Source organism: Rhinolophus hipposideros, assembly GCF_964194185.1.
Source record: "Rhinolophus hipposideros genome assembly, chromosome: 9".
Taxonomy (NCBI): Eukaryota; Metazoa; Chordata; class Mammalia; order Chiroptera; family Rhinolophidae; genus Rhinolophus; species Rhinolophus hipposideros.
The window spans coordinates 709,854-721,604 of NC_138055.1; the positions used below are offsets into that span (position 1 = coordinate 709,854).

The window sequence follows — 11,751 nt, forward strand, 5'->3', positions numbered from 1 at the left end:
GGTGTTACCTGGAGTTACTCGAGGCATCATCGTGGCTCCCCTGTTAGAGTGGGGGGCTCCCAGGAGCCAGGGAACGGATGGAATTCTGGCCAGGTCTGATCCCTGACCTTGGGTCTGCACATCTCCCCAGTGGTCATTTCTTCAGGCCTAGAACGGACAAGTGGAGCAGACACACTTGATGGTGGACATCACTTTGTTGGCCACCATCATGGACAAGTCCAGTGGACGTCTCTGTAACTACCCCCCACCAAGATAGGAAGTCAAGAGCAATGTGACATCCCGGGGTGGTTAGTGACACAGTGTAAGACCTGACGATGCGAGGTGGTGGTCCTGTCACCTGCATTTCCTCCACCAGTCTGACCACTACAAAAGGCAGGTGGTGGGTGCAGGAAGCAAAAGCCCCCCAGGTCGCAGCCAGACCTGGTCTCTCTGCTAGAGTAGGGTCCGCTCTAGGCCCCAGCTATGTGGAGTGGACACTGGGGGTGGCTTCTCCTCCAGGCCCATTGGGAAGAAGACCAGGAAGCGTGGACGACAGTGTCCGTTGAGTGTCTCCAGGCCCATGGTCTCCACTGTGGCTGACAAAGGGCCGGGTCATTCTGGGAGGGGGTGTCCTGGGCATTGGAGGGTGTTGAGCAGTATTACTGGGCTTTACCCAGTTGAGCCAGTAGCACCCCCTCAGCTAGTCGTGACAAATGTCCCTAAACATTGGCAAGTGTCTCCTAGGCTGCCGGTTAAGAACGGCCAGCTTACAAAATGTTTGATTCTGTGATACAGGATCCTGTGTAAAGACACATCAGGCCAAGGGCCCACTTTACAGCAAAGCTGGGCTGGGCAGTGACCACGAGCACTCACACGTCACACTTCCAGAAGCTCCTACACTGACCAGGTATGCAACAGCCTGCGGAAATCCAGGTAGAAGGCACCCGAAGACCCGCCTGTGGTGCAGCGTCCCCAAATGACCATTCCTGGGTTCAGGGACCGTGAGGGGCTGGCAGCAGCCCTGGGGGCCTGACCTCCCGGCTGTGCAGAGCCAGGGTCCTGGCTCCCCCAAGGGACGTGGCAAAGAGCCCCCAGTGGGCCCCAGGCCCTTTGTGACTGGGCCCAGCTGGTGAGCAGGGGTCCTTGACCGTGACCCCGGCCAGCAGAAGGCTCGGGTTGCTGACCAACGGAGGGCGGTGTCTGCATCCAAGACCCTGAGGAGATATGTACAGGGGCTGAGTGGTGAAGGGTGGGCCACGGTGGGCGCGCTGCCTCAGTGCTCTGTGGCCCCCTCCCTGGTGCCTCGGAGGTGGGGTGAGGGAGAAGGCACAGCCGCTGGCTAGCACTGGGTTACCCCAACCAAGGTCGTTAGGTCCGTGGTTCCCTGCCTGCCCGTCTTATCTGTGGTCGAGATTCCAGGAGCAGGACATTCCTGTAAACGCTGGGGGCCGGGGCCAGCCTCAGGATACCCTCCGCCGGACCCAGGGAACCACCCTCCAGCATCCTCCTTCCCACTGCACCCCAGGGGGGCCCGGGCGCAGGCTCTCAGTCCGGCAGGGGGGCCGACTGGGTGGTCCCATAGCGCCACCTGCTGGCCACGCCCGACCCACGGAGGACGAGCAGTGGCTGAACCCAGGGTCCTTATCAGGTAGTGTGGTCCCCACTGTCAGTCTGCACTGCCACCTGGGGCTGGAGGGGAGGCTGCAGGGCTAGCTGCCAGAGGTGGGGATTCCCCCGCATCACTCCCCGTGGGAGGGCGAGAGCTCCTGCAGAGGCACCAACATTCAAGCTCCCAGAACCCACATCCCTGTGCGCTGGCCCTTGGACCCGCAGCCACCGTGGTCCCAGGGGCCCTGCCTGCACCCCTCGTCCCTTCCTGGCCTGGCGGGGTCCTGCTGGGGTCAAGTCCACCCTTCCTGCCCGATCCTCACCCCGGTCCAAATCCCTTGTCCTCCACCTTGGGCCAGGTGGTGGGCCCTCCCTCACATGGGAACACTCTCCCATATACAGATGAGAAAACTGAGGCTAGAGTCTCTCCACCATTGACTCCAGACCTCAGCCTGAGAGAGAGGAGCCGGCATCCCTGCTAAGGGCATAGACATGCCTCTGGGGATGGGTGGGGGCTCCCAGAGGGGAGCGACTTGGGGAAGGAAACAGCAGATTTATGAAGGGAGCCAGCTGCTGGGCTCAGGCTAGGGGTCCTGCTTCCTGGTGTCCAAAACTGAGCCTGCCCTCTCTCTACTGCCAGGTGACTGCTCAGCCCGTCAGGACACGCACCAATGCCCCTGCGCTCACCCAGCCTGGGTAGGGATGGGGTGGGGCAGCTGCCCAGGTGACCCTGCCATGCTCAGGGAGACAGCAGCAATCCTGGGGCCCTCTCCTTGAGGACCTGAGACTCTCTGGGTTCCAGCTGGAAAACGGGGATTAGCTTCACACTCAGGCCACGAGACCCTGCCCTGGAGATGGCTTTGGCAGCCCAGGCCTGGCCCGAGTGCCAGATCGGAGCATGTCAGCGGCGGACCCCTTGGACTGAACCTCCACTGGAAGCCCTCCCTGGGCCGCCCGGTGCCGCCCCTCACACCTGCCGTGGATCTGGAGTCACCTGTACCACCCCTCCTCCCCCAGGCACCTCTGGCCAGGGCCTCCCTTCTGGGCCTCACTCCCCTCACAGGCCCACCTGTTAGCACTTCCACCACCACCAGGCTCTGTCACACCCATCTCACACCATCCTGCCAGCCCCCAGCTCTCACACTGCTCTCCCTCCTCCGACCCCGACCCCCAGCCCCAAGGTTTCCTGGAAGCCCCCCAGGCTCAGAAGGGACCCACAGCCCTGACCCCCCCACCCTTCACTTCCCTTCTCACCCACGACCACCACTCCTCTGGTGGTGACCTCTCCCACTACCACATTCTGTCCCCGTGGGCTGACCCAGCCACTGTCCCCCGGCCTGCAGCCTTGTGCCTTCTCCAGCTAGATGACTGTCACTGTCCCCCAGCGTGGAATCCCCAGTAGGTCTGGATGGGACAAGAGCTGCCTTGCCTGTCCTGCAAGTCTCCTTGCTGAGCCAACGACTCCATGTTCCCTCTGGGAACTCAGGAACATCTGGCCTGGGACTGGAAGCCCCACCAGAGCTGGACCCACAGCAAGGGAGGCTGGCTGAGGGCAGACGGGGAGAGCCAGAGGCATGCCTGCCGGGCGGGGTGTGGCTGGCGCCGTGGTACTGGCCATCACCCTGCCTGGCAAGGACCCACCGGGACAGTCCTGCCTGCAGGTGTTCCAGCCCAGGGCCCAAGTGAGAGGGACCACCCTGGGTCTGAGATCACAGGTGTAGCGTGAGGTGACCTGTGGAGCTGTGGTCATGGTGGCACGACAGGGTGAGACGGATGGCTGCCCCCAGAGTGACATTTACATGGACAGGCGTATGGGTGGTTGGGCACCAGGAGGCCGGAGGGCTGGGAGGGCGGTGAGCAGCTGGGCCTGAGCCCTGGAGCGGAGAACTGGCCAGTGAGAACACTCGGGAGGGGTGGTGTGGGAGGGTGTGCGTGTCCCCACGAAGCCACAGCCTCGTCCCACAGCCAGCCCTGTTCTCAGAACGTCTTCACTCCTCGCTGAGGAGTCGGCTCTGGCGTTTGCAGCTGATTTTTTCTCCGGCTCAACCCCCCAGATGGCTGTGCCCTGCCCTGAGGATCCCTCAACAACTCAGTGCAGGGGGCCACCGGCTGGGCCCTGACACCTGCTCCAGGCTTCAGTGGCACCTACAGGCCTGAGGTGCGTGCCCGGGCAGGTAGGTGCGGGGCCCCTGGAGAGAGCAGGGCGGTGCCTGCCCCAGTGCCCCCACCCCCACAGGACAGGGGCAAGCTGCACGGGACGGACTCCATTTTAAAGCGCCTGTACGTTTTCAATGAGACAGATCCACGTGTGTTCTATGCCTGACTACCTTCAGTGGTTAGTTTTATTACAAAGACCGGTATCAAAATATACAAATCTGTTTAAGAACCAAAAATGCAGCTTTTTAAAGGGCCGGACGAGCATCCACCGTTCTGAAGGCAGCCACTTCCTCCAGCCACCCCCTGGAGACACGGGGCACGCGCTCTGGTTGTCGCCAGGACGTCAGTGAATAATTTAAGGGGCAGGAGTGGCTCCTGACTCTGGGTGCGCGTCACAGGTCTTCCCGGGAGGGCGGCTGTGTCGGGTTTCCCTCTGTGGCTTCTGCAGACACAAACAGACCGTGTGCTCTTGAGGATGGGGCCACGAGGGGGTCATGAGGACCACCCTGTCATGTGGATTGCCTGTCCGTGGCCCTGGCAGATGGCACCCAGCCCCCCTCCAGACGCAGCTGGGTGCCCGGATGGCATTTCCAAGCTGCCCCCCTGTTCTGGTGGGGAGGCCCTGCCTGAGTCGGGGGGAGGGGCGGGCGGGGAGGGCTGGTGACGTGCGCTGCATGTCCAGAGCTCTCCTGACCGCAAGGGTCTCTGTGCCCTTGGTGTTTCAGAGTTACTGCAATGTGTACAGACGGGGACTCACCTGTCCCTACCCTGCTCAGGACTCAGGGAGCTCCTGGAATCTGAGTCACGTCTTATCCATTCTGAAAAACTCGTAACTAATGTCTTTTCAAACATTGCTTCTTTCACACTCTCCTATTCTGGAAATTCTATAAGACTGTCATGGAAAGAACTGGGTGTCCCCCAAAGATGTGGGTGTCCTCACTCCCGGAGTCTGTGCACGTGACGTCACTTTCCAAATACAGTCTTACAGATGGTCAAGCTGAGATGAGGTGGTTGGAGTGGCCCTAAGCCCATGGCTGTGTCCTTGTAAGAAGAGGGGAATTTGGACACAGACGCAGGGAGCAGGACAGATGACAACAGAGATGGAGTGAGGCCGCCGCAAGCGCAGGACGGCCCAGGACGGCGGCCACCAGGAAGGACACTGCCCTCCAGGACTCCTGGGCCCAGACGCGCAGCCCCCAGTGCCCAGGCTGCTGCTCGGCTCTGCTCCCGCCACGTCAGTCCTTGGCAGCCGTGTGGCTGGCTCCCTGCTGCTGACCCCACTCGGGATTTCACCTCCCCAGGACTGCTCTTGGCACCTGCCCATCTGCGGTCTGTGCAGTGCTGGCACCCCACTCACCATCGCCTGCCGGCTGCTGCTGCACACATGCGTCTGCTGTTTCTTCAAAGCCTTCGGGACACACGCAGACGTAGCTCCCAGGAGTATTGTAGCAGTTCTCATTTGTCCTCGTACATGCTTTCTCCGCCAGCGAGCACTCATCTATATCTAAATAGAAACACTGCAATGACTCACCTCTCTTGGCAGACACACACATCACAGAGGAGGCGGCTCACACAGGAGCACAAACGTTAGAAACGTCACTGCCAGGGAAAGGAGCGAGTCTCGGAGATCAGGACTCACGGGGAGAAAAGCAAACCAGTCCAGGCGATGAGCAGGCAGGAAGCCCAGTGCCGGCTCACAGGGGGTGACAGTGGACTTGCCGCCTTTCTCCAAGGCGGTTCCAGCCAGGCCTTGACCGTGGAGGCCCTGGTGTCCAGCCACGGGGCCGTGTCACCCTGGAGCATGAGGGCACAGGCACTCCCCAGTGGTCACCCGCATCACGCCCCTGGGGGCTAGCTGGGACAGGCCTTGCCCCCTGCCCCCTGCCCACTGCTTCTGCATCTCATGAGACCCCCAGGTGCTTGAGTAGCAGGGTATGCAGGAAGGGCCTGAGCCCAGTGTCCTGTTCCCACTGGCTGCTCACGGCGTGGTCCCTCGCAAGGTTCTGTCTTAGCCCAGCTGACACAGTCCACTGACCTGTACACTGGCCGCTTTCTTTACTGTATCCGGGGATGCACTCTTTGCACTGTCCTGGGCCCTTCCCCGTGCAGCCAACACAGGTAGAGTCACATTCTAGAAATAAGAGGGGAAAGACAATGACGACAGCGGACCAGCTTCCCATGAGCAAAACGGGATCTGAAACCACAGCACGGATTGCTGGAAGCTCTGACGCCCGAGGAGCTGACTGTCCCCTCACACATCACGCGGGGGTGCCAACACCGGCCTCTGCCTCCCGGCGAAGGACAGGTTGAAATTTGCGCCATGGACAAGTGCAGAGGGCAGTGCTGCGGCTGGGCGAGGGAGCAGCTGTTGGAAGCCACCGCTCTTTAAACAACAAGGGCACCTCAAGCGGGGTGACACTGCCTGACCGGCCCACTAGGAGTGTAGGAATAACAGTGGGGAAGTGTCCACGCTCGGTCAAGGACGTCTCTGCAAACACTCAAAACCCTGACAGCCACCCACGGACACCGGGAAAGGCAGCCCCACGCACGGCTGCCGGCACGACTCTCCAAGACAGCCTTCCTGGGGCGTGGGGCCCTGAAACCCACAGCCCCTTGACTGAGCCATTTGGCAAGTAATTCCAAGAAATGGTGAAGAACATGAAAACTACCTACGAAGGAATTCCAAGTTCATGGGTGTAAAAACTGGCAAGACTTAAATATGTAACAATATGGACAGTTGAAGAAAACCATGAAATTGTGGCATGCCCCAGGGGCATTAGCACGTAGAAAAATATGACACACGTAGCTGGCCACAGTGGTGCTGAATGAAAAAGACGGGGAACACGGTACCCTGTCACACGGGCGTGCACACGCAGTGGGTCCCCTCTCCACAAAGTGCTATGCTTTCTACCTGCTTGCCAACCCAGTGGAATTTTCTGACTTGTCGACAGCACATGTCCTTACTCGGGTTAGACCTTAAAGTCCCTAAGGGTGGCAGGACATACAGAGCCGTGCTGACCAACCACCTTCACACTGGAAAGACCCGCTGGTGTTCTCGCAGTACTGCTGGTCGCTGCAGGGGGCCACGTCTGCCGCACACTCGTCCACGTCTGGAACACAACAGCAGAGCTGTGAGTGGCCCCGACCCCTAGACCACGGAGCTGGTTCCCGGCCACCACCCGGCATCGGGCTGGGGCCACTTATCTCCCCGCTCACACTGGGGCCCAAGGCCAAGCAGCTGTGGGGGTGGCACGGACACCAGTGGTGGGGAAGGCGGGCAGCCACCTCCACCTGCCCGCCTCAGCCTCCCAGGGCCTATGAGCCCGCAGATTCGGGGTTCCGGCTGCAGGGCAGGCAGTGGCCACCTGGCCGTGCGGACAGAGGGGGGGGGGGACAGAAGCCTCAAGTCTGCACGGCCAGGCGGAGTCCGGGCAGGTGTGCGTCGGGAAGACACTGCCTCCTCTGCGGCTGAGCAGACGGACGGGCAGCCAATGTGGCTGCCAGGCCAAGGAAAGTTCTGTGCCTCGGTTTCCCCATCTAACTGCACACCAGCAGGACCTGCCTGCACCTTGCCTGTGCCACATTCTGTGTCCCCACCAGTCAGGGGCTGCCGCTCTCCCTTTCCTGTCCCCGCCCACTTGCCAGCCCCCCAACTGTCTGTTCTATCAACTCAGGGCCTGAGCCAACAGGACCACCCAGGGCCACTGATGGCAAGGACAGCTGGTGAAGGGGCCACCTTCCCAGCCCAGAGCGTAGGCTGCAGAGGGTGTGAATGAAACCATGCAGGCTCCTTCCTGAAATCCACGGATGACACCATACATGCAAATCTAGGCCTCCACAATGGGAGCCATCGAAATGTGATGTGGAGCAGCTGTCACCTTCCCCACGAGTCCAGAATGGGGCTGAGAGGGTGGGCAGGGGTGTCGAAGGCAGCCCACCCGAAAAGGGGCTGCACAGACCCCACACGGGGAGCCTCACCCACGCAGGCGCCGTCCTCCTCCACCCAGCCCACTTCGCACTGGCTGCAGTCTCTGTGGGTCGGGCCCGTGCACGTCTTGCACGACTCGTCACAGGCTGGAAGGCAGAGGTGGGATGTCTGTCAACATGCATGAATCTGCACTTAGCAATGAACACAACACCAAGGTCATTTCAGACATCAGGAGTTTGTGTTCAGCAGGGCGAAAATAAAAACCAAAAACGAGCAAAAACTCCCAGGGAAGCAAGATTCCTCTAACAACAGAAAAATGTATTCGTGTGAATCGTAATATTCACCGAAAAAACCAATCCCCGGGGCTTTCAGTGCCCATTAGTGGTAGGATTCTTGGCAATGAGGACTGCAGGGAACCTGGCTGCCCACACCTGGCCGACGGTGCCCCACACCACAGCCCTGGCCCGGCCCGAGAAAGGGCCAGGGGAGGACCGGCATGCGGACAGCAGGCGGCATGTTTACCACGTGGCACAGCCAGGGCGCTGCAGACCAGCCTTCAGCTTTCTATACATCAGAGGTGGGCAGTGAGAAAGCGCAGAGAACGGCTGTGGGTTAAAAAAACCACCCGGGTGCGGGCCTGGCCTGGCCGCTCCACTGCTCTGCCCACGGCATCCCAACCGGAATGGTCAGTGTGGTCATCACAGCCGAGAGGGTCTGTCCGAGCCCGACAGCACACCTGGACGCTCAAGCTGAGTGGAGCCCAGATGAGGGCGAGGGCACCTCTGAAGACCCAGGTAGGAAGGGCCGCCTTACCCAACACCAGGGTAACCAGACGCTGTCCTCTAGAAGGGATCTAGGGACCAGGAGGTCATACTGGCTACCTCCAGGTGCTCTCATCAGTGTCTGTGCCATCTCTCCATCCCGTGTCCTTGCAGTGACGTGGGCCTGTGCTCACTCCAGGGCACTAAGCCTGAGTGACAGCTGCACAGCCAGTCTCTGCACACGCATCGCCCCCAAGGTACCCAGCAGAGCACTCAAGGGCTGGCCATCCTGCCGGGAGAGTCACGGGGACAGCAGCCCTATGTTGCAGGGACACTCCAGGTGCCAGGCCACAGAGACCCAAGACTGGTGTGCACATGACACGACTGCCTTCTCCCGAAGGGCATCAGGACAAAAGTGACACACCTTGTCTGGGATTGTTCAGGACAGTGCCCATGGCCCAGGGGCCCCGCCTTCTCTTGTCACACGGTTAAGCTCCCTGAAGGTCTGGGGTATGAACTACAGGCAGCTCAGGAAGGGTCCCTTCTGCACACCCGTGGGCAGCGGTGTCCCCCCAGTACCTGTGCAGACGCTGTGCGTCTCATTCCTCAGCGAGCTGAAGTAGCCATCCACACAGTCGGTGCACAGAGCCCCCCGGTACCCCACGTGGCACTGGCAGGACCCGTCGCCCTCTCGGCTGCCATCCCCACTGCAGTGGCCGTTCCCGCTGCAGGGCCTCTCAGACCCGCCCTGGCACTCTGTGGGGACACAAACTGTGTTCAGAGTGTACCCCAGGAGGCAGCTGGGGCACAGTCAGAGAAAACGCCACTTCACTCAGCGTGTTCACAATCAAAGTAGCTTTTTGGGGCTGTCGCTAAAATCCAAACTGTGCTTTACCCTGAAACGAGCAGATGCTTGGGGGAACACAGAGCCTGTGAGCTGGAGAGGGCATCTGGGCAGCCTCACCCAAGACACGGGACAAAGATGCTCATACGTGGGGTAGCCCACTGTGGCCACATGTCCCTGGGAAAGGCAGGCAGGAGGCATCTGCGGCCAGGGAGAGGGTCTGAACTTGAAACCAGTGCCACTTTATCCAGCTGACCAACATGAATGACTGGTAACATCCAAGCAGCAAGCCGGCACAGCTTCAGTTTCTGTCACGGCTTCAGTTTCTGTCACAGCTCCTCGCGGAGGCTCTGCCTTGCCCACGAGGCTGAAGGTGACGTGTCGGCTCCGGCTTTTCACACGGCCTTTGCTACTCTGAGTGGGGCTGCACTGGGCCCTGCACTCAGAGGGGCCCACAGGTGGGCAGCCGTGGGTCACTGGACCCCTGAACTACAAGCACAGCTGTGATCAGATACTCAGAGCTGTGTGGCCCAGAGGTCCCTACAGCATGAAGGTGGTGACGCCGCTGCGGCCTGGCGCTCAGGGGAGGCAGCGCCCAGTCTCCCTCCCGTGCTCCTGCCCACCCGGGAATCACAACTGGGGTAACTCATGGTCTGCCCGAGAACAGCGTACCGAGGCAGTGTGGCCCGTAAGTTCCTGGAAAACAGCAGACTTTCAGTGTTTTCACACAAAACCACTCAAACAAGTCAGGGTTCTCTTTCTTCCTGAGGGTTTGAAAAGCGTTCGTTAAGCCTCAAGTGCAATTTTTTCAAAATCAGAGCGGTCTAACATGACACGTGCTCCCAGGTAACAAGTCCTGGGAAAGCACGGCCCAGGGGTGCACACGCCTCCCAGCTCCCTTCCTGCACACCTGCCTTCCTTTGAGCGTTGCACTGAGCCGACAAAAGGCGGTGGCATGGGTAAGAGAAAAGGCAGGTATGCAGGGACTGTTCGTGCTGGCTTTGTGACTTCCCTGTGTGTGACATCACCTCAGAACCGCAAGGTAACAAGCACGCTGTGTGGGCTGCAGCGCACACGGGGAGAGGCATGTGGCCGGGTACTCACAGCCGCAGCCACCAGGCCTCCAGGCGCTCCTCGTGCTCCTCTAGCATCTGATTGCACTCGAAGTCGCTGGGGCCACACAGGCTCTCCACGATCTCCAGGAGGCGGACCTCACTGAAACACAAGCCGGTCAGCACTGCAGGCCAGGGGACAGTGCCCTCAGCGGCCAGGGTCCATCCTACAGGTGCCAGCCGGAACTGCAGTGGCACTTTAGTGAAGACAGACTCCCCAGTTCAACACAGCAACCGGGGATGGGGGTAGCGGGTGCGAAGCAGAGAACTGAACCCGAGGCCGAGGTGAAGGGTAGGGTGGCAGGACGTGGGGGCAGGGGGACCCGTGGGCAGCACTGACGCTGGCGGGATGCCAGGCTCTGGACAGAGTGGGCGCCCAGCATCAGTTCATGAGGGTGGGACTCGCGTTCCAGCCTGCGTTTTAAGAAGACCATCACGTCTGTGGCACGGACAGTGGGCACAGGGACAAGTGAGGAAGCCCCAAGGCCAGGGAGGGGCCAGCGCACGAGTCGCAGGCCAGGTAACAGGTGTGCATGCTGCAGGGACGTTCTGTGCGTCACCAACATGGGTGACGACAAGGCAAGAGCCCAGGCAGGCATGGGCACCTACCTGAATTCGTACTTGGACAGCGACTTTTCCTCCCAAGCCGTGTTCCCACCGCCGAAGTTCTTCTTTGCCGTGTCTACCATTCCCTGCGGGGAGAGGGCGCGCACGGGGCTCCGCGCGGCTGTCCCCGCCCACTGTGCGGCGCCCCTGGCCCATCGGGGTGTGGCCCCAGCCCGTGGCGGTTACCCCGCGTGGGTGCCCCCGGCCCCGCCGCCCCCCGGCTCCGTGTCCCGCGGGGGCCGGCCCACCTGGTTAAACTTGTCCACCAGCTCCCGGCAGCGCTTGCAGGGCGTCGACTTGTGGGCGGCCTCGCCGGGCAGCAGCAGCAGCATCAGTAGCCCCAGCGCGGCCGGGGCCGGCGGGCGCATGGCGGGCAGCGTTTCCAGGACGCGGCCACGCGGGTACTGGCCGAGGTCCGGCGGGAAACGCCGAGCACTCGGGCCTCCGGCCGCCCACCGGCTGAGCCGCGCCGGCCGTTCCCCCGGCTACTTGACGGCGCCGGCGGGGCCCCGCCCCCCGCCAGCCCTCGCGCCACTATTGGTTGGCAGGATCCGCCCCGTCCCCATGTGGCCCAATCCGGGCTCGCCACGAGAAGCGACCAATAGGAAGGCCCCGGGTCAGCGTCCCGCGGGAAGGGAAGGAGACGGGGCGCGTGGAGAGCTGAGCCCGCCCCTCGCGCGCACCTCCCTCAGCGGCCATCTTTACTTCGGGCAAGGAGGGCTCCTGCAGCAACGGCGGCTGGGCTTTGGCGGCCAT

General features: G+C 61.5%; 1 protein-coding gene across 1 annotated transcript; it reads right to left on the reverse strand.

The window, feature by feature from the left end:
* Nucleotides 1-3,915: 3,915 nt before the first annotated feature.
* Nucleotides 3,916-11,506, reverse strand: CRELD2 (cysteine rich with EGF like domains 2). The gene is made up of 10 exons (XM_081060715.1): nt 11,244-11,506; nt 10,999-11,081; nt 10,382-10,492; nt 9,950-10,041; nt 9,013-9,189; nt 7,723-7,818; nt 6,771-6,854; nt 5,780-5,875; nt 5,102-5,248; nt 3,916-4,186 (listed from the first exon to the last, which is right to left on the reverse strand). The coding sequence occupies exons 1-10, from the start codon at nt 11,361-11,363 to the stop codon at nt 4,137-4,139; spliced, it is 1,056 nt and encodes a 351-aa protein (XP_080916841.1). The 5' UTR covers nt 11,364-11,506; the 3' UTR covers nt 3,916-4,136.
* Between the last annotated feature and the right edge of the window lie 245 nt (nt 11,507-11,751).